At 52.7% G+C, this 23,923-nt stretch overlaps 2 protein-coding genes across 2 annotated transcripts in view; one reads left to right on the top strand and one right to left on the bottom strand.

Moving 5' to 3' along the window:
- The first annotated feature begins 333 nt into the window (after positions 1 to 333).
- Positions 334 to 3,265, top strand: ccdc170 (coiled-coil domain containing 170). The gene is made up of 8 exons (XM_068339566.1): positions 334 to 490; positions 572 to 766; positions 849 to 1,139; positions 1,714 to 1,914; positions 1,994 to 2,167; positions 2,236 to 2,478; positions 2,645 to 2,848; positions 2,920 to 3,265. The coding sequence occupies exons 1-8, from the start codon at positions 467 to 469 to the stop codon at positions 3,136 to 3,138; spliced, it is 1,551 nt and encodes a 516-aa protein (XP_068195667.1). The 5' UTR covers positions 334 to 466; the 3' UTR covers positions 3,139 to 3,265.
- Positions 3,266 to 3,272: 7 nt separating this feature from the next.
- syne1b (spectrin repeat containing, nuclear envelope 1b) overlaps positions 3,273 to 23,923 on the bottom strand; it is a 53,706-nt gene continuing 33,055 nt past the window's right edge. The window contains exons 87-143 of the mRNA XM_068339565.1: positions 23,777 to 23,920; positions 23,514 to 23,690; positions 23,286 to 23,426; positions 23,086 to 23,199; positions 22,848 to 23,009; positions 22,528 to 22,722; positions 22,281 to 22,451; positions 21,317 to 21,508; positions 21,091 to 21,222; positions 20,898 to 20,998; positions 20,669 to 20,822; positions 20,464 to 20,586; positions 20,234 to 20,386; positions 19,943 to 20,152; positions 19,730 to 19,831; positions 19,533 to 19,652; positions 19,252 to 19,452; positions 19,002 to 19,175; positions 18,336 to 18,467; positions 18,055 to 18,251; positions 17,514 to 17,646; positions 17,255 to 17,437; positions 17,008 to 17,157; positions 16,686 to 16,862; positions 16,450 to 16,605; positions 16,215 to 16,370; positions 15,960 to 16,130; positions 15,739 to 15,872; positions 15,454 to 15,658; positions 15,186 to 15,368; positions 14,965 to 15,111; positions 14,741 to 14,895; positions 14,516 to 14,663; positions 14,289 to 14,383; positions 13,977 to 14,211; positions 13,684 to 13,878; positions 13,480 to 13,605; positions 13,217 to 13,372; positions 12,865 to 13,023; positions 12,383 to 12,549; positions 12,160 to 12,322; positions 11,896 to 12,083; positions 11,659 to 11,809; positions 11,408 to 11,590; positions 11,178 to 11,315; positions 10,903 to 11,094; positions 10,506 to 10,833; positions 10,327 to 10,395; positions 9,071 to 9,198; positions 8,864 to 8,990; positions 8,549 to 8,760; positions 8,274 to 8,474; positions 8,071 to 8,199; positions 7,777 to 7,989; positions 7,603 to 7,695; positions 6,815 to 6,873; positions 3,273 to 3,913 (exon numbers count right to left, since the gene is read on the bottom strand). Of these exons, the coding sequence (XP_068195666.1) occupies positions 3,670 to 3,913; positions 6,815 to 6,873; positions 7,603 to 7,695; positions 7,777 to 7,989; positions 8,071 to 8,199; positions 8,274 to 8,474; positions 8,549 to 8,760; positions 8,864 to 8,990; positions 9,071 to 9,198; positions 10,327 to 10,395; positions 10,506 to 10,833; positions 10,903 to 11,094; positions 11,178 to 11,315; positions 11,408 to 11,590; positions 11,659 to 11,809; positions 11,896 to 12,083; positions 12,160 to 12,322; positions 12,383 to 12,549; positions 12,865 to 13,023; positions 13,217 to 13,372; positions 13,480 to 13,605; positions 13,684 to 13,878; positions 13,977 to 14,211; positions 14,289 to 14,383; positions 14,516 to 14,663; positions 14,741 to 14,895; positions 14,965 to 15,111; positions 15,186 to 15,368; positions 15,454 to 15,658; positions 15,739 to 15,872; positions 15,960 to 16,130; positions 16,215 to 16,370; positions 16,450 to 16,605; positions 16,686 to 16,862; positions 17,008 to 17,157; positions 17,255 to 17,437; positions 17,514 to 17,646; positions 18,055 to 18,251; positions 18,336 to 18,467; positions 19,002 to 19,175; positions 19,252 to 19,452; positions 19,533 to 19,652; positions 19,730 to 19,831; positions 19,943 to 20,152; positions 20,234 to 20,386; positions 20,464 to 20,586; positions 20,669 to 20,822; positions 20,898 to 20,998; positions 21,091 to 21,222; positions 21,317 to 21,508; positions 22,281 to 22,451; positions 22,528 to 22,722; positions 22,848 to 23,009; positions 23,086 to 23,199; positions 23,286 to 23,426; positions 23,514 to 23,690; positions 23,777 to 23,920 (9,144 nt within the window). The 3' untranslated portion in view covers positions 3,273 to 3,669. The remainder of the gene's footprint in view (positions 3,914 to 6,814; positions 6,874 to 7,602; positions 7,696 to 7,776; positions 7,990 to 8,070; positions 8,200 to 8,273; positions 8,475 to 8,548; positions 8,761 to 8,863; positions 8,991 to 9,070; positions 9,199 to 10,326; positions 10,396 to 10,505; positions 10,834 to 10,902; positions 11,095 to 11,177; positions 11,316 to 11,407; positions 11,591 to 11,658; positions 11,810 to 11,895; positions 12,084 to 12,159; positions 12,323 to 12,382; positions 12,550 to 12,864; positions 13,024 to 13,216; positions 13,373 to 13,479; positions 13,606 to 13,683; positions 13,879 to 13,976; positions 14,212 to 14,288; positions 14,384 to 14,515; positions 14,664 to 14,740; positions 14,896 to 14,964; positions 15,112 to 15,185; positions 15,369 to 15,453; positions 15,659 to 15,738; positions 15,873 to 15,959; positions 16,131 to 16,214; positions 16,371 to 16,449; positions 16,606 to 16,685; positions 16,863 to 17,007; positions 17,158 to 17,254; positions 17,438 to 17,513; positions 17,647 to 18,054; positions 18,252 to 18,335; positions 18,468 to 19,001; positions 19,176 to 19,251; positions 19,453 to 19,532; positions 19,653 to 19,729; positions 19,832 to 19,942; positions 20,153 to 20,233; positions 20,387 to 20,463; positions 20,587 to 20,668; positions 20,823 to 20,897; positions 20,999 to 21,090; positions 21,223 to 21,316; positions 21,509 to 22,280; positions 22,452 to 22,527; positions 22,723 to 22,847; positions 23,010 to 23,085; positions 23,200 to 23,285; positions 23,427 to 23,513; positions 23,691 to 23,776; positions 23,921 to 23,923) is intronic.

The following is a 23,923-nucleotide window of genomic DNA, read 5'->3' as shown; positions in this document are numbered from 1 at the left end:
CTGGGAATTTTGCTGTTATGCAATGAAGAGAGAGAGAGAGAGAGAGAGAGAGAGAGAGAGAGAGAGAGAGAGAGACAAAAATACGGAGAAATACAAAGAGAGAAAGAGAGAGGAAAAAATGAATTGTTCTCATAGAGAAGAACCTGAAAGTCTAAAATTGGGGTTTAAATAACCTCAATTGACCTTCACGTTCGTTCATCTTTATGTTGATTTTTTTTAAAAAAATGTTATTTAACGCATCTACGTGTTCTGTTAAATACATTTAAACTATAAATGTCGCCTTAATTTTTGCCTTGAGCTTTTTTTTTTTTGTAGTTCCAGCCTCTGGTGACGGACTGTTCCCCCACCACAGCGCCCCCTCTGGTGGAGTTTGGTACTACCCGTCCTGTGCTTGGTGTTGCCAGGAAACTTAAAAACAGCAACCAGAGTGGACTTTTGCTTCACCGGCCCTCTGACACTGCTGATAATGGAAGTCGTGGAAAAATCTGAGGTATGCAGTCACAGCGGAAATTCCTCTTAACTGTTTCATTCTTATTTGTTGTTACATCAAATACACATTCATCTAAAACAGTGTGATGAGGTTGTGGATCAGTCCAACGAGACGGTGAGGCTGAAGATGAGGATTGGAGTTCTGGAGGAGAAGGTGAAGTCCTGCGAGCTGGACTGTAAAGCCGAAAGAGAGACGGTTCTGAGGCTGGTGGCTGATCTGGACCGGGAGAGGAGGAAGGCCGCCAGCAGCGCCGAAGCCCTCAGTTCAGTCCAAATGGTAAAAAAAAAAAATATCCAAACCTGTCCAAAGATTTCTGGACTTGAATGAGCAGATAGATGAGGCATGTGGTCTCCTTCAGGAGCTAGACGGTCTGGTGGTGGGAAGGAGGAGCGTGGAGATGGAGAGGGAGACCCTGGCTGAGAGGCTGGAGGCCGGCAGGAGGGTGATGGAAGCATCTCGACGGGAGTCGGTCTGTCTGGAGGCGCAGGTGGAGCAGCTGGAGAGGAGGCTGCAGGCGAGTCAGGCAGAGACCCGGGCAGCCAAGGAGAAGCTGCAGACGTTCTTGGAGAAGATGGAGGGGTTGCTGCGGGGGAGGGCCCAAGATGTGGCCCCGCCCACAGAGAAGGAGGTCCTACACAGAGTGGAAAAGGTGAGCGAGGCGGGGCGCTAATATTCATTTAAAAAGTCCTGCGTTCCAGTTTTCATTAACAATCTGTATTTTAAGTTTACACGTAAAATCACATTCAGGTTAAAATTATGGGTTATTAGTTTATTTGTAGTTACAATATTCTTTCAAACTCATAAATGAAATATTTTAATATTAAAGTGTTTAATTTAATTTACAAAGTACTCTATATTTTTTTTAAAATAATTTAAAACTAAAATTCTCAGTCGTTCTTCAGCTTCAATCAACAATGATCTCTTTATTTACCTTTAAATCAAGTCATGTGTCTCTGAGCCACTCCTGCCAGGGGGCGTGTACAGAAATCTGATTGGCCAATCCAGGTCATCCCAATGTCCTTTGAATATGATTCAATGATATCTAGTGAGGCATAAAGCCAGAGTTGGAAGATTTTATTTGAATGTGCATCTATTTCTAGGAGCAGTTTGCATTTAGAGAATTAAATAAAGCTTCTAAATATAAGTGTTTAGTGAGACTCTTTACCTTTTTAAATCTTTGAAGCGTCAGCTAAATAATTCTGCTCTGCATCTTGGGGAGGAAGTCCTTTTCAGAGATGGAGGCCCGTCTGGGTCGCGTCTCCGGGGAGCTGAAGGAGCAGATGGAGCTCCAGCACGGAGCAGACATGAGGGCTCAGCTGGCGGAGCAGCAGGTCCAGAACCTGAGGGAGAGGCTGCAGGGTCTGGAGGCGGAGCTGATGACGGCGGACACGCGTGTAGACGGCCTGAGACTCAACGAGCAGCAGGTAACACACGCCAGAAGAATGCTTTCCCACATTTGGACGTGACCTGCACCCGGCGTTTCCTCCTGTGATGTTTCCCCAGTATGAAGACTTCCTGGAGCGGCTGTCGGCGGCGCTGAAGGTGGACAGCATGGCGCTGGATCTGGGCTTCGACATGAGGATGAAGCTCATCCTGTCGCGGGGGGAGCAGCTCCTCAAACAGGAGGCGACGGCTTTGGTGGAGAGCAAATCTCAGGCCTACAGTCTGCAGCGGAAAGTATGCAAACACAGAGCTAGCACCGGCGCTAGCACCTCCTGTGATCACCATGGTCTTGTTCTTGATAGGTGAAGATCCAGAAAGACCAGCTGGAGAGCAAAGACCTCCACGTCCAGCTGCTGAGGAAGAAGGTGTCCGATCTGGAGGAGGAGAAGAGGAGCAGAACGGCGTTGGCGTCGGAGCGTGACGATGCTCACGCGGAGGCGAGGAGGCTGCAGAAGAGACTCGAGCGTCTCCAAGGCGACCTGAGGGCGTCCAGGACGTCCAACGCCGAGCTCAAGGCCCAGCTGTCCCACGCCAGTGAGCTCAAGGTAGAGGGGCGACGGGTGGCGACCCCAAGCCGACCCCGAGGCGGTCTGACCTCGTAGAGGTCACGGGTTTCGTGTCGGTATCTGACATGAGCTGAAACGCAGTGTGTGTGTGTGTGTGTGTGTGTGAGGGCATTAAAGCATCTGAACGCCTCTGTCTGACGTGAAGCTCAAAGCGGGGGAACAGACTCAGAGCCTGCAGGAGCAGAAGAGGAGGATCCGTCAGCTGGAGGGGAGGAAGGCCGAGGCGGAGGCGCGGCTGAACGCGGCGACCTCCGACCTCCAGAGCCAGGAGGAGAGGAGCCGAGGAGAACGGCAGCAGCTCCACGCCCTCAGAGACAGCCTGGCTCAGCTGTCCGAGAGGGAGAGAGAGGTGAGGGCGTGGCCGGAGGTGAGGGCGGGGTCAGAGGTCGCTCAGTAACCTTAAAGGAAGCTGTTTTTCAGCTGGTGGATTTCCGGATGGTCGTCTCCCAGATGTTGGGCCTGGACGCCGCCGCCCTCGCTCGCCCAAACTATGACATCATCCAAGAGCTGGAGAGCCTTCTTCACCACCATCATCATCATCATCATCATCAGCATCACCTCCTTCATCATGTTAATGCACCCTGGCACTGTCCCGCTCACCACAGGCCTCACCTTCCGGACGACGCCCCCCCTTCATGACGCCTGGGTTCATAAATCTACACACTATGAGGGCAAAAGTAGAAAAAACACGTTTTCTAATTCTTATTTCTTGTGAATTTAAGTTAAATCACACAGAAATAAAATAAAGACAGACACCCCATGAGGATTTGGCATTCATTGCTTCTGTTGCATATATATATATATATATATATATATCCATTTTTATCATTATATACATGTTATACCTCTGATACTGACGCTCATACAAAATATACAGTAGCTCTATATAGTCGTATTTTATGTTCTGTTTTCAGAAAAATAAACCACGAACGTCTGATGTTAAAGGTTAAACTCTGGATGGCGTCTGATATTACAACACGATTCTGCTTGTGAGGTTGAAAAACGAACGTGTGACCACGGACACGATGGAGTCGACAGAAGCAGGACCGCATGCTGAGGATACAGGTGACAAAAATAAACGTGATGTCACAGCTTTCAGACATCGCCAGACGCTCCATCCGGATGACCGGGGTCAGTTTTTATGTCGCCGGTGCAGGAAATGGAACGCTCCTACACCGGCGGAGGTCCGTTGGTGTAGCTGAGCATCGGGTGGAAGGAGTGGGCCAGGTTGTTGGACTGGGAGCAGAAGTCCTCCTCGGACATGGGCAGCAGGAAGGCGGCGACCAGCAGCAGGAGCAGGACCAGCTGGAGCGGCAGCGCCACCCAGAGGACGCGCCGCAGGAACGAGCACCGACGAGGGGGCGGAGTCTCGCCATCAGAAGGGAAGGAAGCGGATCCAGCGCCGCTGGGAGACCTGAACGTGCACGCGCGCACACACACACACACACACACACACACACACACACACACACACACACACACACACACGCATGCATTCAGGATGCAGCAGGTTTAACAACCTGGGAATCAAAGTTAGGTTGTTTTTCTGGGGATTTTAAATAATCGCAGTAAATAAAATGATTCTGATCAGTCGTAAAGTCTGGTTTAGGTCCATCCAAATTAGGTCTCAGGGAATAAATAGCATGCCTGCTATCGACTTAAAGGAACAGTTTACCCAGAATCCCCCATCGACTCACCCCCCATGCTGATGGAGAGGAGGCGGAGCTCCTGAGATGTAAAACACGCCTCCAGAGATCCCAAAATGACCGGAAAAGGAAGCGTTTATCCGCCTGAGTTAAAGCCCCAGAGCTAAAAGTAGCATGAACCGCGCCTGGGGAAGCCTGATGCTAGTGGGGATTAGCTTGTTATAGATACCCAATAAACCAACCTGTATGTCGGTCACATGACAGAAACCGGTTTCTGGTGAATTTCCATCCAGACTCTGAAATAGCTTTGATCTCAACGGGTCTCCCTTCTGGATTTTCAGCTGGTACAGCATGTTTTCTCAGATGAGCCGCTATTAGCTTTTAGCTCAGAGGCTAGTTCACATGTGTCAAACTCAAGGCCCGGGGGCCAAATGTGGCCCTCCACATCATTTTATGTGGCCAGTGAGAGCATAAAAGGTCAGAGTGTCTAAAAATAAATAGGTCAAAACTACATTGACCAAAACTACATTTCCCACAATGCAGTAACTAATCCCATTTCAACATTGACAAAAAATGTTTTGAACAAAGTTAACGTCCTAACTTGTGTTTGATGTTATTTTTCTTTATTCATTGGTAGTTTGATCCTTGATTGATGGAGTTCTGTGGGTTTAATAACCTGATAAATTAAAAGGATTTATGTTAAACAACAAGCAAACATGTTTTTTCTGTGTAACTATAATGTTTGTAACTTGAATAATGTTTGTAACTTGAATAAGTAATAAATTTAAAGTTATTTAACATTAAGGAGTAGTTACATTTATTTTAGATTACATGGAGTTACATTTAGTTACATTTATTAGTTACTTCTGGCCCTTTGAGGACAGCTGTTATGCTGATGTGGCCCTCGGTGAAAATGAGTTTGACAATCCTGGGCTAGTTTAAGCCTGAGTTCAAGTTTAAGTTTTTATAAATCAATTTGGGATCTCAAGGATTATGGCTTGTCAGGAGTTGCTTTTTTCAAGCTGGTCTCAGAAAACACTGTCCATTAGCACGGGGTGGGGGGTGTAGACAGGAACTGGATCCTGGTTCTGATGGGGAGGCTCCTATCTGGGTTTGAAGGACAGTCGTCTCTGGGACAGCGTCTCACGCTGCGATCTACATGCTGACCGACACCGGCTGGATCAACACGAGGACAGTCACAAACTAGTCATCAAGGCAAACAGACAGAACCAAACACACATTGAACACGTGAGCTAGCATAGCATTCCTCTGCAAGGATGTTAAAAGACGAGAGACATGCTGCAAGTGTCAGCTGGCAGTTGAACAAGAGACTCTTTGAAGGTTTGTGTCCTGTTGGAAAATGCAAAGCATGCCGAGGCAAAGCAGAGAAACGGTCTCCTTGGATTTAGGTTAAAGCTAAGTTTTTGGGAACTACAGTAAATTATTTTCTCATTTTGTTCCTTTTATTGTGCATAAATAATGGACCCATTTCCAAAATTGATTGTCAGTAAGTTGTAACAAACTAATTGCTAGAGCTAATGCTAATCCACATGAAGACAACCTACTATATCACAGATTAAATTACAGTTCTAGTCACCACCAGACAATTATTCCTGTAAAAACCAGAGTTGTGGAATGTTGGCCGTACTTCCGAGTTGTAACTCCCGTTGAAGCGACATTCATGTGATTTGTTTTCCCAGTAGGTAACTCATTTTGTCCCATTACTCAAGACAACCACATGAATTCAATATCAACTGACTGAACGTTCCGATTGCTTCGCCAGGCGCTGGCGACATGGCGAACTACAATGTCTCTTGAAATCAGTTTTTTGGCGAGCAGAGAAAATCGATGAGTTTCAGGAAAAATAAACGCCTCAAACGCCGAGTATTTTATTCATCGTTATTTGTGGAACTTGTCCAGATGACGTCAGAAACGGCATCAGCTGACTGGATGTTTCAGTTTGAAGCAGTTTTCATGTGATTTTTTTTTAAAAATGTCATGATTACTCAACAACACATGGATAATAATGTGAAATTAGCAACGGTTAGCTCAACGTTAGCATGAAAGCAAATGAACATTTTCCCCCCTGAACTGGTTTTAAGTAATTTTACATCTTAGTGAAAAGTAAATACAGTTAGAAATCATCCAAATGACAAGTGGGTGTCTCTAATTTACCCCTCACCGCTTCACCGATGGAGACCCGAGACTGACGGAGGGGTGAGGAAGGGGGGGGGGGAAATGGTAGGTGAGACAGCAGCAGCAGCAGCGGCGGCGGAAGAAGATGATGAAATGTGAGAGAGAAAGGAAGAGAGACTGCAGCGTTTACGTTGTTCATTGCAGACATGACCTGGCTCTGAGGAGGAGTGTGTGTGTGTGTGTGTGTGTGTGTGTCCGGCGTTAGCATTAGCTACCACGTTGGAAACCAGTTAGCTTAAGCAGAACGTCGCTTCATTTTCCACCCCATCACCTAGCCTACACAAGAGATTCTAGACCTTCAGCGGATGATGGAATTCACCGTCGTGAGCTGGAGAAAGCGTCGGCGATTGGGATTTAAATAAAGTTTGTTTCAAAAAAGCTGCGGTCTGAGACGTTTAGAGACGTGTCGGGCGTCACTGGGCCGGTGAGTTCCATCATCCTCCGGTCGTGCTGGGAAACCAACAGAAAGGTACCTGTGGTGCGGGCCGCTCACTGGGGCTCCGGGCCGCGACAGACTACATTTGCCCCGTTGCTGTTTTTGCAATGAACAGAGGAGGGGGGGGGGGTGGGAGGAGGAGGAGGGAGGAGGGGGTAAAAGAAAGAAAGTTGTGTTTAAGTCCAGGCAAATCAAGACAAAAGCTACCGATGAAAGAGAAATCCCCAAGAATGGAAGAAGAGCAGCGACGAAAACCAGACGTGGAGGAGATTTCTGGCTATGGAAAAGCAACAGGCTGCAAAAAATACCAAAGCTTTCATTTCAAACAACGTGATGCATGAATATCACATGTAGTCACACACATGTAATATAAGCGGGGGGGGGGGGGCATGCTTATTTGGACTGGTTATATCAACATGTTAAGACAAACACACGTCGTGTTTCTGCGTCGCTCGACTGGTTTCGGTGAGTTTAGCGGATTCGGAGTCGCGATCAGAGAGGAAAGCTGAGGAGAGTCGAGTGTGGGGGGGTAGGGGGGAGGGTGGGTTCCCCAATTTGGAAAAAAGTGGGAAAGAAAAAGTCACTCAAGAAGAAGAAGAAGAAGAAGAAGGTAAAAAGTCAGGAAGTTGTTGGAGTAAACGTGCTGGAAGAGTCCCCAGAGGAGGGAGAGTGATGCTGGGTGAGGAGGGGTGAGGAGGTTACTGGCATGACGGTGGGGAGGGGGAGGGGGTGAGTACGGAGTCATCGGGGTCGTTGGGTGAGGGGGTGAGAGAACGCCCGGCTTCTCGTGGAGCGAGCGTTAAAAAGGTCGAGCGGATACGTTACCGATCGCCGCCGGCTGGGAGTGCTCCGCCCCGACACGGGACTGACGGACCCGGACGTGTCCAGGTCATCGGCAGACGACCACGAGGACAGATCCTGCAGGGAGTAGGGTCGGATTGAACCGTTGAATGGTGGTAACGTCTGAGGTTTCAAGAATCTGACGGCGCGTGGATCTACCTGCTGGCTGCTGGTGATGTCCAGGATCTTGGCCAGCTCCCGGAGGTCTCGGGTCACTTCCTTCAGCAGCAGCTTGAGGCGGTTCCCGATGACGTGGACCTTCTCCTTGGCCTCCAGGCAGTCGCTGCCTTGGGAGTTGACCAGCAACTGCAGGGACATGTCCTGGAGCGAGGCCACCTTGAGCTGGGAGTCCAGCAGCTCCTGGCGGATTTGCTGTGGAGGTTGGAGGTGTGAGATCAGTCAAAGGAAGGTCAGGAGGTGCGTTTGTGTTGGCGTTCAGGCTTCATCCTGTACCGTCAGCGTTTTGTGGTGCTCGTGGAGGGTGTCGCTGTCCAGGATGGGGTCGATGGGAACCACCTCGTTCCTCCTGCGGTCGATGTTCTCCAACCAGAGCAGCAGACCGTGACTGATCTCATGGAAGTCCTGCGGATTAGCGATGGAACCGATCAGCGACTCGTTTCCTGTTTTATCGCTGATCGACGGCGATCGGCACCTACTTGACACTGCATGAGGGCTTCCTGTAACGACGACCTCCACTCCTCCAGGGCGCCGCCCAGTTTGTCCCACTGGTTGTTCATGTCCTTCAGTTTGGCCTGCAGCTCCCGGGACTCGTCCGTGTCCGCCTGCAGGAAGTCAGCGCTGCACAGGTTGATGGACAGGACGATGGCCTTACGCTTGTCGTAGGACTTCTGCAGCTCCTGCAGGCAGAGGAGGCGGAGTTAAAGTGGAGAATTTAAAGATCACGAAACAAAAACCCCCGCCGAAGCAGCACCTTGAGTTTCTTGATGCGCTGCTCGATGGTCTGGATGTCGGTGCTGAGGTCCAGCCTCCGCTGCTGCTCCAGCTCCTCCTCCGTCTCCCCCATCCAGCTCCACACGTTGTTCAGGTCGGAGTTCAGCTGCTGCCGCTGCTGCTGGTTCTGCTTGGTTCGCATCTCTTTGCTGAGATCCTGAGCCTGCAGGAGCTCCCAGCGCTCGATCACGCCTGCGACGGAGGGAAACGGAGGTCAAATCGCCCCGTTGACGCGTTTTCCTTTCAGGTGCGTTTGTTTCATTTGAAGCTAATAGCTAATACGTCGTAGCGCTACCTGACGTCTGGGACTCGGAGCTGCTGGGATCGGCCAATCCAGACACGGGATCTTCTTCCTCCTTCAGCTCGAAGCCCATCCTCTTCACCGTGTCGATGCTGCCGCGACATTCTCCCAGCAGCCGCATCTACAGAACCGGACGTTAAACGAAAGTTGCTAGTTTGCACTTCAGGGATTGGACGATCGTGTGCTAACGGCGACACGTACGTAACCCATGTAGGAGGCGTCCGGCTCGGAGCTGGTCGGCGTCCGACAGCGGCCGCCGTCCATCGGTTGGAGGTGGAAGCGGCTGGCATCCAGAGGGTTAGCGTGGGAGTCTGACGAAGCGGCGTCACCTGCAGACACGACATGAACTCGTCATCTTTGTGGATCAAAACGTTCGATCGCTGATTAGATTAGAGGAGATTAGAAGAGAGGAGACGAGGCCCCGTTCAAACAGAGGGAACCAGTTTGATCGATGATCGTTATTCCGCCTCCTCGGTGTGAACGTCTCTGTGTGAACGGAGCCTCGACAAGTTCACGGACACACATCTAAAACCCAGTTGAAAGAAGTTAAACTGGTGAACAACATGCTTCTCCAAGAACGTAAAATGTGCATCAAAATGAATCCAAAGGGGTTAGCTAAAAACAGCAAACAAAAAGTCAGAAAGCAGGTTAGAGGGGCGGGGTCGGGCTGAATTCCATTTCGGCTCCTCAATCAGAGCCGGTGGACTGAAGAGGTAAAAAAAATGGAACTGAGCCTTTCCCCCAGTGTTAGAGGTCAAAGTGTGGAAATCAACACAAATCAAAGCTGGTGAAAAGACTAGAAGTGAGGTTTCACTCCGGTTCTGTTCACACCCGGCGTCCGCATCCGTCCTGAGCGATCCGGTTCCGCGTTCAGAGGAGGCCTGACCCACGAACGACCTCATCCTACCGCGTCTTGAGACTCACTGGAAGACCTGCCAAGATTACGCCTGGAACAAATTGCTTCTAGGATCACAGGATTAATTATCTCGTTTGATTTCTAAATTCCATCTCGTTTTAATTTTGTACACTGAACCGACTTATTTTAGGAATCCTGATCCTGCATCACGCAATGATGATGTCATCAGTATCCTGCCGTTTATTCAACTAAGATCCTCTAAGGAAAAAAAGGAGGCGTCACCCATCGTCACATTTCCATCCGACGTTAACGCCTATCCTACCTGTCCGGGTGAGGACACGCCCCTGAAACCTGATTGGTTTCACCCCTGATCCGCAACGCTACCAGCGTCGACCAACTTCAACAGGAAGTTGGTCGACGTTGCAAAGAAGCAGTGACATCATTCTTATAAAATCAGCTTTTAAACCGACAGAACGAGGAAAAAAAAAAACGCATCGGTTTGGTGTGATCCGATCCGGACCCGCCCCCTCTGAGACGGACCAATCAGGACGGGCGTTATCACCAGGTGTGAACAGGTTCTGAGCGTACAGCCGTTGCCTACCAGTGCAGGACCTCAGTGTTTGTTGTGTAAGTTTAACAAAGGTCTCAGCGCTCTCTGGGATCACTACATCTGGAAGAAACATTATAGAGTCACACGTTCAGCACAACCGCTTCCTGTTCAGTCGTCACAGGTGGGTGTGTGTCTGTAAACTAAACCGGACGGCGTGTGTGTGTCCTAACCGGATAGGGCGGAGGCGGGCCGCTGGAGGAAGTCCCCCTCCTCGCTCTGCTGCTCCCTCAGGGCCCTGCTGGCGCTCTCTAGCCCCCGGCTCAGGTCGTAGTCGTGGTCCCACTCCAGCGGGATGGAGTCCACGCTGACGGGGGTGTCCCTGCCCGATCGCTCCGTCCGCAGCTGCGCCGCCAGGGAGGCGGAGCGTCCCGAGGAGGGGAGGGGCGACAGGAAGCCGTCGCCCAGGCGCTCGTTCCACGGCAGGCTGGAGAGGTCGCCGGGGTCGTCCAGCTCCAGCTCGCGGTCGGAGAGCGACACCTCGGCGTCGTCGTCCGCCAGCTGCGCGGAAAACGTGACTTGTCGTTGAGGTGATGACATCACAGATAAAGGAGGGAACCGTTCACTCACAGGAAGCCGGATGAGCTTTTTGTAGTAGCGCTCCACGCGGCTGAACACCTCCTGGCAGTAACGCTGCAGCTCCTCCAGCTCCTCCTCGATGACGGCGGCGTCCAGCGGCTCGCTCTTCTCGATCAGCGCCTCCCCCTGGTGGAAGATGTGCTCGATCTTGGCCGTGGTGAGCGAGATCTCCTGCTGGAACGACTGCGGGAAAAGAAGCAGGGAGGAACATGAGTTGTGAGTTGAAGTCCGGGGACTCCCAGACGCCCCCAGCGGGACCAACCCACCCTCAGCTGTTTGATCTTCGCCTGGATGTCGCATTCGGAGAAGTGTTCGATGTTGGTCAGCTGCAGGTCCATCTCCGTCAGCCACACCAGGATGGCGTCTCTGGCCGTCTCAAACTCCTCCCTCTGACCGATGAAGTGCTGCAGGTTTGGAAACGGAGACGCCGCCGCCGCCGCCGTCAGAACCTCTTCCAGGAAGAAAAGACATCCGTGTGGGGACGCAACAAACGCACCTTCAGCCGGCGGAGGATGGACACCACCCTCTTCTGGAGGTTGTCCCAGCGCTGGTTGGCGTCGTGAGCCATCTCCCTCAGGCGGCAGGAGGAGTCGGTGCGGTTCTCTCTCGCCAGGCGCCGGTACTGCTTGTTGATCAGCTCCAGTTGGGTCAGGCTCTCGTGGACCTGCCTCTGGAACGCCTGCGTCGACACGGACTCGTCAACCGACCGCCCGATCAACCATCCGTCTCAGAAAACTCCCACAATACCTCAAATTTCTTCAGCTCCTCCTTGGCAACGGTGTACAGGACTCCGGAGGAGTTGGGCAGAGCTGCGGTCTTCTCCGAAGCGACCAGCCACTCCTCAAATCTCGCAAAGTCGTCGAGGAATTTCTGCCACAAACGCCACGTCTCCTCGATCCTGACGGAGGAGCGGAGGCGAGGTGCGGTGAGGAGAACGTAATATTTAAGCGCGGTAAACATTCCCCATCGGATTCCCCTCCTCACTTGAGCCTCCTCTCCATCGACAGGGCGCAGATGCTCCTCCAGCGGCGGTCCAGGCTGCGGGTGGCCTGCTGGATGGAGTCGCACTCGGCGTCGGTGGCGCAGGCGTCGCAGTCGTGCAGAAGCACCTCGCAGAGATTCAAGACGGACGCCACGCCCGTGCTGTGCTTCTCGATGTCCCGTTGGAGCTCCTGAGGGGCGGAGAGAGAAGCGGAATGTTGAGTCCATCAGGATGGAGGACGGCGTCCCTCGCTCTGCCCTCCTCACCTGCTGGAGATCCAGCTTCCTCTGGATCTCCTGGACGTCGCAGGAGTCGTAGGCGATGGGTTTGGACAGCTCCGTCTCGATGTGGGCCAGCCAGGACCGGAGGCTGCTCATGTTCTTATCCAGCTGCTGGACGGCCACCAGAGTCTCCCTCAGCTTCTTCACCCTGTGGAGACCGTTCATCCATTAACTTGGAGCGACTTCAGTTGCATCTTAGTCTCCTCACCTGGCTCCGATCAGATCCAGGAGGTGCTGCCAGCGGTCGCTGACTTTGTTGAGTTTTTGTTCGATTTCCGAGGCTTTGCTCTGGTGGCTGGCTCTGGCCAGACGCTCCCCCAGCCGGTGGAGCTGCAGCTTGTTCTCCTCAGCCACGGAGATCTCCTCCTGGTAGTCCTGGGACGCCGCAAACACAAGAAGAAAAAAAACAAAACTTAACATCAAGAATGAGCAGAAGGAGCAGAAGGAGCAGGTGCGATTCGACAGCAGATGTTTTTGAAGCGACAGGTTTCCAGATCAGAACATTTTCAGACGTCACAGATTTAAAACTTGTCTCGCTACGAATCTCCAGATTTAAAAATGAGTTGGAAAAAGGATCAACAAAAAGAGATTTGTACTTCTACTTCCTCCCTCGACACTCTATCTCCAGCAGCAACAGGATGCGTCTCAATCCGAGCATCAGATGTAGCTTTAAACGCCGCGCCGGCTCACCTTGCGTAGCTTTTCGATCATCTCCTCGATGCTGATGTCTCCGTTCTGGGAGACCTTGCTCTCCATGTTGGTGAGCCACTCGCAGAGCTCCTTGTGTTGGTCGTTGAAGACGGTCCACTCGTTCAGCTTCTCGCCCACCTGCTGCCGGCGCAGCGACAGCTGCAGAACGGTTATAAAGGGCGTCGCTTTCAGGAAGAGATCAGAGTTTCCTGTGTTCATCTGAGCTACACGGGAGGTTTCACTTAAAACCCACGACAGGAAGTGCATTGAAGTGTGTTCACAGGTTGCAGGTTTTTATTCAATGTGAGAGAAAAAAAGAGAAAACATCTGATTAAATTCCAAGTCGTCCTACCTGACGGCAGATTTCGTCCCACTGTCGGTGCAGCAGCTCGATCCGGTCCTGGAGAACCGACAGGTCGTCGGCGCTGATGTAGCAGGACAGAGACTCTCGCAGCACAGCCAGGTGGGCCAGATCTCCGGTCCAGCCATCGAACGTGTTCTCCAGGTCCTGTCCAGCGGAGTTAGTGATGATTAAAGATGGAGAAGCATTAAAAACGACTGCAGTTTGTGTCGTTTTTGGGTTTTTTTTTCCTTGATTCATTGCAAACGCGTCACCTTGCAGCGCATCTGCTCCGCCTGCAGGTCCTCGTGGTGATCGGGAAGCGGCTGAGAAAGCTGCCGTTTGAAGGCCCGAAGCTTTTCCAGCGATCCTCCGATGCCTTTCTCACACCTGTCCCAGTCCTGAACCAGACACAAACAGGAAGTGGATCCGTAACAAAACAACCCCCCAAAAATCTAAACTCCACACGCCGGCTTTACCTTCAGCAACGTGGCGAGCTCCTTCTTCTGCTCCTCCAGGCGGACGCTGGCGCGTTTCCATCGCTCCTGGATGTCGGTGAGCTCCGCCTGCAGCGCCACCTCCGCCCGGCTGTCGGCCGACAGCAGCAGCTGCCTGCCGGCCTCCACCGTCAGGATGTAGCTGCCCTGCTGCCGGTGCAGCACCTTCTCCCTCAGCTGGACCAGGAAACACAAAACCACTCGTTTTGAATCAATTATGAATCCCTTCTGCTCCCATAATGCATCGCTCCCAGTTGATGGTTGAACGCGTTTACCTTGACGGCGTCCAGCATGGAGCGGGCCTGCTGCAGAGGCACCGTCGCCCCTTCCTGGAGGGCCTCCGCCGGGTGGGAGATCTCCACCAGCCACCGGCGCAGCTTCTCCACCAGCTCCCTGTAGCGCTGCCACTGGCGGATCAGGCTGTCGATGATGCCCCGCCTCTGCTGCGCCCGGCGCACCACGCCCTGCCATTGGTTGCTCAGGAGCGCCAACTTCAGGTTGAACTCGTCCCTGCGGGAGGAGGAGGAAATCACGTCTGGCAAACTTCCTGTCACATCAAGAGGAGATTTGATGTCCTGCTGCCCCACCTGTCGTCCACCTGACCCTGTTCTAACATCCTCTGACCGTCGCTGATGATGGAGTGAAGGATCTGCTGCCGGCTGAACATCTCCGCCTGGAACAACTGCAACGACGTGATGTTTATTAAAGAGCTGACATGAAAACGACTCCATACAGCTCAAACATCAACATCCAAACCTCCAGGGAGCCTGAAGATTCAAAACCAATGAGAGGAAGGAACGTTGAAGGAACTCACCTCATGAGCTTTCTGCTGCTCCATTAAACTCTGGTAATTCCCGGAGATTTCCACAGCCAGGTTCTCCTCCGTTTGGACCAGGAACTCCATCCAGGTTTCACATTTCTCCAGGAAGGTCTGCTGCTGCAGCAGGAAGGACTGCAGTTTGCTGCAGAGAGGATTTATCCACACGTTTTCTAACATTTCCCTTTCTCTTTCCTCGTGTTCGTGTTTCACACGTCGTACCTGAATCTCTCCGTGGTTTGCGTCGATGCCGTCGCCCAGCTCCTGTTGAGGTTCTGGGTGCGTTTGATTTCCGAATCGTTGAGAGGCAGCCGGTAACCGAGCTCGTTCAGGCGCTCCAGCTCCGGAGCCATGCTGCTGAACTTCAGCATGAGCTTCTGCAGGAACAGCAGACGTCAGCTCTAGAAGGAACCGAGGAGTTCAGCTCCACGGCAAACCGGACAAACCTTCAGCTCCTCCATGCGATGTCGGATCAGCGTCAGGTCGGTGGTGCCGTTGGGATCCTGCGCCTCCAGCGCCTCCTCAGCTTCCACGATCCAGCAGCCCAGTGAGTCCAGCTGGTCGTTGAAGGTTTCATAGTCCTGAACTCCAGTCTGGAGAAAGGGAGGAGCTCATCACTGATTGGCTGACAGCTTAGAGTCAGGGGTAGGCGTGGTAAGACCTCTACCTGCAGAGCGGTGAGCTGCCTGCTGAGCACCTGCTCCACGGTGGCCAGGCGCTGGGCGAGAGAGACGCGATCCGATTGGACGGCGGACGCTGCTGATGTGTCCACCTGCTGCTTCAGCTGGTCTCCCAGTTCTTGGAGGACCTGCAGGGAGGCCTGCACAGGACTCTGGCATCGGAGCACCTCCTGACACAAAGCATACGCATCCATTTTCAACACCTTGACATATTCAATCGGTGCCAAACAGACGTTGGGACGTGTTTCTACTCACGCCGCATTCCTGGATCCATTTGGACACCTCCTCGTCGGCGATGTTCTTGCTGCAGGCGAGCTTGAGGAGCTGGTCGGCCTTCTCCTCCTGCAGCTGGACGCTGCCGCTGCTCTCCTCGTAGAGCTCCTTGTAGCGCTGCCAGAGCTGAAGCAAGGCTTTGCTGCTCCTCAGACGCTCCGTGATCTCCTCCAGCAAGCTGGTCCACCTGCAGGACGGACACGGAACCACAGGAAATAAATGTTTTTGTGACGCCAGCGTCAGATAGTCTGGTCTCCAGAAGGTCACCTTGCGTTGACGTCCTTCAGGGCGTTGTTGAGGGAATCTGACACCGACGGGTGACACTCCCTCAGCAGCTGGTGGGTGACTGCCCCAAACCGCCTCAGGCTGCTCTCCTGCTTCTCCAGCTCCTCTTGCAAATCCTGACAGACGAAGGCGACATTTAGAAAACGCTGTGATGATGTCATCGACGGGGGGGGACGGGTCTGCGTGAGATAAATCCAACGCACCTGCAGGCTTTGCACCTGCAGCTGGACGGCCTCCAGCGAGCCGGTGAGGAGGCGGAAGCGAGAGACGGAGTACCGTCCCTCCATCAGGTAGCCGTTGATCTCCTCCGAAGCCCGTTTGTACAGACTCCACTGGTCCAGAACCGACGTCAGGCTGATCTTCAGCTGCCCGATCTGGAGGAAGACAACCAGTCTGGGTAAGATCCGGTTGGAATCACCATGAAAAAACAGACAGGTGGGAAGAGAAGGTTAGCTTACCAAGTGATCCAAGTTGGCCCAGGTGTGATTGACACCCTGGAGCGTCTCCATGACGATAGCACAGGCCTCATCGGTCTTGTTCTGGACGAGGGCGCAGCCCTGCTCCTCCACCCTCTCCAGTTCTTTCTCCTTCTCCTTCACCACTTCCTCCATTTCCTGGGTTTCCCAGAGAGATGTGATGACAGGTGGGCTCAGACAAGCTTTAATAAATCTGGATGCAGAGGGAGAAACCCACCTGACAGTCTCTGAGAGCATTCTGCACCGACGTCAGATCCTCCATCCGCTGTTTCCTCTTCAACCGTTCCTCCTGCGCCGCCATCCAGGACTTCAGGGCTTGAACGCTGCTCTCGTACTCCAGCCACATCTCCAGGAGGCCCTCCAGGAACTGGATCTGAAGGTCACACCGATGCAACTTCCTGATTTTGCTCAGATTAAAGACTTCCGGCTGTCGTAGCAGGTTTTCGGGCTCACCCTCTCGTTGATGCGACCCTGCAGGATCTGCCAGCGTCGGTTCATGGCTCCCAGTCGCTCGGCAAAGTCGGTCTTGTCGCTGCGCTTGCTCTCCACGTCCTGACCTCCGATCTGCAGAACCGACTGGTTGACAAAGTCCACGGTCAGCTGCTTGCAGCTCAAATCCACTCTGAAGCCCTGAAGCAGAGGAAACAGCAGGAGGTTCAAAGTTACACGGAGACAAGAACGTCATAAGAGCTCCAGGTTCTTGTCGTGGTTGGATGAGATACTAAAATAGAGCTTCTAGTTTTTCTAGAAGTCAGACAAATGAAAAGTTCAGCACCTTGTATTTCTGGAGGTAGTCCTGGATCACGCTGGAGCCCACTGCGCTCTTCAGGTTCTCCTCATCCTCCTCGATGACGTTCTCCATCAGAGAGATCCAGTTAAACAGCTCAGAAATAGCATGACGAGACGCCAGCTTCTCCATCTGGATCTGAAAAGAAAAGAGACGTCAGTAAAACAAACGCACCTGCTGGAGGTTCCAGGGCGGGGCTGTAGAAAGAGGATCCCATTGGTCCGTCAGACGTTACCTGGTGCAGCTTCTCCTGCACCACTGGGATGCGCGTCAGCAGCTCGGTCCACTGGGAGTCGATGCGAGCCAGGTCGGACCGCAGCATCACCGTGTCCACCTTCTTCAGGCGCAGGAGCTGGTTGCCCTCGGTTACCACCGAGCTCTTCAGGCTGGATTTGCCTTCGACTTCCTTTGAAAATTCCTGAGCCAGGAAGGAAATATGTCGTTTCTGAATGTGTTCCTCCCCTCATGAAACCAAACCGGATCCGTGACCTCACCAGGAACGCAGAGAGATGCTCCCGGACGGTTTCCAGTTCCTGAGGCACCAAGACGGCCTGAGTGTTCCAGAACTCCAGCCGCTCCAGAGCCGAGTGCAGCCACTGGCTGAGGTCCGCACACTCCCTCTGATACCTGCAGGAACATCGTCATGGATACAGAGTCGCCCATTATTTTGTTAGATGTACGAACAAAAATCCGAGATACGAGGTTGGTTCATACAACATCAGTGAGACCGGATCTCGTTCTCGTTGGTGGAGTAAAGACGTAGCTCGTGTGCTTTTGCGTTTCTTTTTCATTCTTTATCATTGTTTATTTAACTTATATATAATTAATTATACACAGGTAAAGTCTGCATGTGTTTTGATAAAAAAAAGAAGGTTCTTTTTTTATAATTTAGGGGGTTTGGGGCTTTTTTAACAAGACTGGAACGTATTAAAAGGATTTATTTTAAATGGGGAAATGTTTGACTTGTATCTCGAGGTTCTACTTCATGTGGACCCATCAGACATGTGAATGTGATCCAGCAGATCCGGGTCTGACCTGGTCCAGTGCTTCAGGATGGCCTCCAGGCGTCGCAGCTCCTTGTTGACCTTGCTGGTGTTGTCCAGCCAGTGCTCCCCCAGCAGGGCGAGCTGGTTCTCCAGGGCGGGGCAGCACACCGACAGCAGGAGGTGTTTGCCCTCATCCAGGACCTGGTGCAGCTTGTGCTGGTGCTCCGTCAGTCGCCCCTTCAGACCCTTCACAGAGGAGGGAGGGGGCGCAGATGAAGCACCTGATGGTTGGTTCTGTTTCCTGTAACGTGGTCTGACGCCACTCCGTACCTGATACAAGGAGATTCTGTCCAGCAGCCGTTCCTCCGTCTCCTCCACCATCCCGACGGAGGGGAAACTTCCTTCAACTGCTTCCAGGTGGCGATTCAGACTCTGGTAATCCTGAACCAAACGGCACCAGGTCTAAAAGAGGAGGACATGTAGGGGGCAATTCCTTTTACCGTCAGATTTTAAAAAATTAGACCAAAAAAATACTAAAAATTTAAGCTACAAATTGGAACAACGAAGATTTTTTTACAGCAAAAAAAAAAATAAATAAAATGAAATAAAAAATATTCTAAAATACAAAACAGTCATAATAAATAACTAGTAAATATAACAAATATTATATAATTTAAGCAAAGATTTTAAACCAGTAAACAAATAACAATAAGTAATAAATAATATAATAAAACTTAAATTGAATGCTAATCTTTCGGAGGAACATTTTATTCAATCTAAAAAAAATAAGGGCTTCAAGGGATGTAAATTACCAGAAAATAAAAATAACAACATGCTAATTCAAGTAATAAATAGATAAATACATTTAAAAATGACTACATTTTTAAAATGAGGACCACCAGACCACCTTTGCCTTGCCATGAAAAAAAGAAATTCAAATATTTCATTCTCAGATTTCCTCATGAGGACAGAGAGGTTTAAATGTCTATTTCTTACCTCCAGGATCCCCTCCAGCTCCACTCCTCTTCCGTGGGCCTGCTTCAGGACCATCTGGGCCTCGGCCAGCGTCTCCTCCAGGATATGACTCTCTTTGGGGAGCATCAGACCGCTGATCTTCCTGAAGTAGGATTCTGTGAGGATCATGTGGGACTCCAGCCCCTGGAAGAACTCCTGCAAACACAAACGTCCTTCTGTCAGCACCGGTTCAAGTTCCTCCGGTTGGATCCAGCCGAACGCGGCTCCAGACCTTGTGTTTGTCCAGGTGTGTTTGAACGTCCTCGGCCGAGCTGGCGATGATCCTGTGATTGGCCGCCATCTTGTCTTTGGCGGTGTCCACCAGGTCGGCGAGGTCCTGCAGCGCTCGCTCGTACTGCTCCTTCAGCGCCATGTTGTGGTTGAGGCCGCTGCGCCGGGAGCCCACCGTCATCACCAGCTCCTCGTACGAATCCTGACGAAACACGTCCCTCTCATTCAAACCTTTTTCTAGCGCGCGCTCTTCAATCTGAGCGCCGCGTTGCGAGGCGTCACCTGCAGCTTCAGCATCTTATTGGTTGACATCTGATCCGTCTGCAGAGCCGATCCTCTGCTCTTCAGCTCTACGATCCTCTGCTCCAAGTCCTTCAGGCTCTCCTCCGCTTCGGCGATCACCTGAGAGCAACACAAGTCCAACACGTTCACCATCGCTTTTTTTGTTTAGCGCCGGCGTGGACGGGAGTGTGTCGTACCTCCAGCTGCTTGGAGGCCGGTCGGTCCATGGCTCCGGCTAACGCCTGCAGGATCTGACACTTGGTCTCGATTAAAGTCGTTTGGAGAAGTTGGAGCTCGGTCTGCAGCGGACAGAACATACCAGAACGAAAAGAATCAGCCTCAAACTTCTCAATCTCCACGTCTTGGAGGATGCTAAGGTTTAGCCAAATGTTCAGGTGTGTCTGTGGCACCTGGTAAGCGGTGAGCTCCTGCGCTCTGCTCCTCATGTGGTCGCAGCGTTGCCCCAGAGCGGAGCCCAGAGCTCCTAACCTCTCCTTCAAACAGTCCAGGTTGTCCTCCAGCAGCGTCCGGTCCTCCCGTCTCATCCCCGCTGACCCGACGAGGAGGGCCTGGCTCAGCTGCACGTCCTCCGCCACGTGTCGCACGTCGTTCTCTAAAGTCTGGAGTTCGGTTAGGGATGAAAAATTAGCTGGTTTTAGTTATCCCCGGAGATAAAAGTTGATTTTCAATCTATTTATCACCTCCTGCTCCTGCAGCTCCGTCTCTGTATTTTCAGCCAGCAGCACCGAACCAGAGAGGACGTGGTTCTCCACGCCGTCCAGCCAGGAGGACGTGGACGACACGGCGGCGTAGAGCTGCTGCTCCATCTGCGGCGCCTGAGTCTCACCGCCGGGCTGCGAACACACGACAGTTATTCCCTGACGCGTTCTGATTTTACAAGACGAATTCCGGACACGGTGAACGTTCCAACCTGAGCGGTCATGTCCTCCACCGTCTGTCTGAAGGTGTCGTACAGATTCTTCAGGGACGACTGGTCCTTCTCTCCTCTGTAGAGCGACCCGGCTGCCGTCACACGAGACGCTCTGGAGTAAACCTGCAGACAAACAAACTGATTTCAACTTCAAACTCCTTTCAGCTTCTCCATTAGCTTCATGCTAACAGTAACATCTTGCTACCGGCTGTTTCTGGTCCTGCTCCAGAGTTTTCTGCAGCAGCTGCAGCTTCGTTTTGAGCTCCAGCCTCAGACTTTCCCACCGCTGCCTCATCTGCTCTCGCGCCGCCTGAGATTCCCTCTCCACGAAAGCTGACGGCGAAAACGGCTCCGTTGCGCTGCACAGAGGCGGAAACACAAATCATGTACTGTTCCAGCAGCTTCTAGTGGAGATGTAGATGTATTGTTTCTACCTGGCGCTGCTGGGCGAGGCCTGCTGGATGAGGATCTCCTCTCCTCGACTCGCGACCGACTGAAGCAACTTTTTCTGCTCGGCGAGCTGCTCCTCTAGTTCCTGAAGAGTGAATTAAAATAAAACGCACTTTGTTTGAGGCTTTTCATTTAAGGGGAAGGTATTATTGTATCTTTATGGACGTGAGAACCGACCCTCTGCCTCTGCAGGCTGTCCTCGTGCTGCAGGGACCGGGTGGTCCGGGCCTGGGCCAGCCAGTCCTGAACGCTGGGGCTCTGAGACAGGCTGGAGTCCGATTCGCTCTCCTCCTGCTCCTGCAGGGAGCCCTGAGGGAGAAAAATCAATTCAAGTGGAAGCCTGAACCTCACATGTTCTGGGAGGTCAGGGTAACACACACACACACACACACACACAAATCACCTGGATGTCAACCTGCTTGTCTTGCAGCATCCTCTGCAGCTCCAGCAGGCCTCCCTTCAGCGCGCCCAGCTTCCCGACCAGCTGCTCGGCTTCCTCCCTCGTCTCCGTCCGGCCCTCCAGCAGCAGGCTCTCCCCCAGCATGGACAGCTCCGACAGCGCCTGCACCTTCTCCTCGATCTCCTGCAGCATGTTCTGCAGCAGCGACACCAGAGAGGCCATCTCAAACATGACGCCCCCCCCCACCTCTGACAGACAAAACGGAGCGCCGGGGTGTGACTCAGAAACCCCTACGCTAAGCCAGATGACGGCGAGAGCGCTCCCTCCGATGTCATCCTAGGCCCACCTCTCCTGCCTCGCCTTCGGTGTAGCATATTACCCCTAATCCTTCCTGCCCCACCCCCTGGAGCAAACATGCTCACACCCGACGTCAAAAGATCCCCCTGCGTGGGGCGGAACCCTGAATCCAGACGGCTTAAAGACCACTGAAGGACACAAATGTTTCCCAGCGTTGCCACAACTCCACCTGCGATAGCGTGAGCAGGTTATTCTCAGGAAAACGTCCCACCCTCCCCTCTTGGATCCCCCCCACCCCCACTTGGATATCCAAGCAGCTTTTATCGCTGACACCAATCCCAAAAGCGGGATACGTTAATCGTCTGGAAGCCACAACCCCTGAATGCTAATAGGCCCCATCTGCATAATCTTCTTAAAGACTTGTGCTGCAGCCCGGCCTCCTGAATGCCCCCCACCCCCCACCCCAAACCCCTCCAGGTCCGCTAATGCTCTTGTTTACTGGCTGAGAGGTTCCGACCCGCTGGGATGATCCACAAGCGTAAGACGCAGCCGTAAAATGATCCAGTGGCAGGAAAAATATACCTCAGCATCCAAAACGCTTGAAATGACTACACGCTAACGCTAATTAGCAGGCCTGCCTCGCTCTAGACGGACAGCAGGGGGCGCTGACCTGACATTTGTTGAGCTGACCCTCGGGGTCGCCGTCCTCCAGAGGTTCCAGGACGGAGGCGACGGCGCCGCGCGTTCGGATCAGCCACAGGTCCAGCTCGTCCGCCCGGCTGTGGTAGAGCTGCACGGCGCGCTCCTGACGCTGACCCTCCAGACGGTCGCTGACGCGCTCCTGAGGAGGGAACGATTCATCAGCGGAGATCGACTTTTGAGCTAACGTTAGCGTGAAGAGTGTTCCTGCACACGACCTCCAGCAGCTGCTGCTTCCCTGAAGCCTTCATGTGGATGGTGGCCATCCGCTCAGCCAACACGGCCAGGGAGGACCGCATGGCCAGCTGGTCGGCCGTGTCCGAGTCCACGGCGTGGGAAGTCAGGTCCTCGGTGAAGCTGGTCTGCAGCCTGTTGATGTCCTCCTGCAGGCTCTGGATGTCTTCCTTCAGACCCTGAAGGTTGAGATGTTTCAGCTCTGAGGAACGGCTGAGGAACGTTCAGAAGAACCGGCTTCCGAATCCATCAGTCTTTGACCTTCAAAATGCAGTCAGTGCTGAACCTTCTCGTGAAGACTCACCTCGTGCGCCTGAATGTGGCTTTCCGGGCTCCTGTCGGCCTCCAGAGGCTCGCTCAGTTTGGCCTCCAGGGCTTCCATCTTGGAGGAGATGGACTGGAGCGACCCCTGGTAGTGCTGCTGCTTCTCCAGAGCTTCATACAGAGACCTCTGCTTCTCGCTGATCTGGATGAGGTCAGATCGGACAATGAGCCCGCTGGAGGTGGGAGAAAATCACTGAACTCTGGGACGACTCACTCACCACATTCTTTAACGTCTCCCACGAGCGCTGCAGGTCGTCTAAATTGGCCACGGACTCAAACGTGGGGTCGTATAGTTCCTGGATCGGCGCTCTGGTGAGGGTTCCTCTCCCCACCTGAGGGCGTTCAAACAGCAGCAGTTAGAACGCCTCTAGAGACAGACGTAACCGTCGCTATGAAGAGGAAGACAGACGGTAGATACCATCGTGGTGACGGCTTCGGTGTGAGTGATGGGGGACGGAGAGCGACAGACTGGGGGAGAAGAGACCTCGCTGTTCGTGCCCTCCTCGCCGGACTCCTCGGTTACTGGAGAGAGGAGGGTGTGGCAGCGGCCGGCCGTCACCTGACACGCCAACGACAGTGAGTTCACACCTGCTACAAACAGGTGACCAGAGGAGGTTCGCCATCGTTTAACTCTGTCTAGTCTCACCATCAGAGCTTGAGCCGAACTCTTCTTGGACTTCTCTTCTTCCACCTCCTGCAGCGCCTCCACCTCGCTCACCGTCAGCAGCATGGTGGCGTGTTTGGCCTTCACCGCCAGCATCTTGCATTTTGAGTTCAGCGAGGCGATCTGCTCTTGGTAGCCTTTAATCTTCTGGGCCAGTTCCTTTTCACAAACACAACAGTTTCATTTCACCAAACCGTCATGAGAACATTTCACCGATGTGGGGTTTGGAGGGTAATTTTTTTTACTTCGTGGTGAAGGATCTGGGCCTGCAGCTCCTGGATGTTACTGGTGGGGATGGGTCGGTCCTGGATGATGCGATGCGCTTCCTCAATCAACCCCTGGAGGTCCCTGACTTCCTGTTCGTATTGCTCGTACTGCACCACCGCCTCCTG

This window comes from Antennarius striatus, chromosome 17 (genome assembly GCF_040054535.1).
Source record: "Antennarius striatus isolate MH-2024 chromosome 17, ASM4005453v1, whole genome shotgun sequence".
NCBI lineage: Eukaryota > Metazoa > Chordata > Actinopteri > Lophiiformes > Antennariidae > Antennarius > Antennarius striatus.
This window is presented reverse-complemented; position numbering and strand designations above follow the sequence as displayed.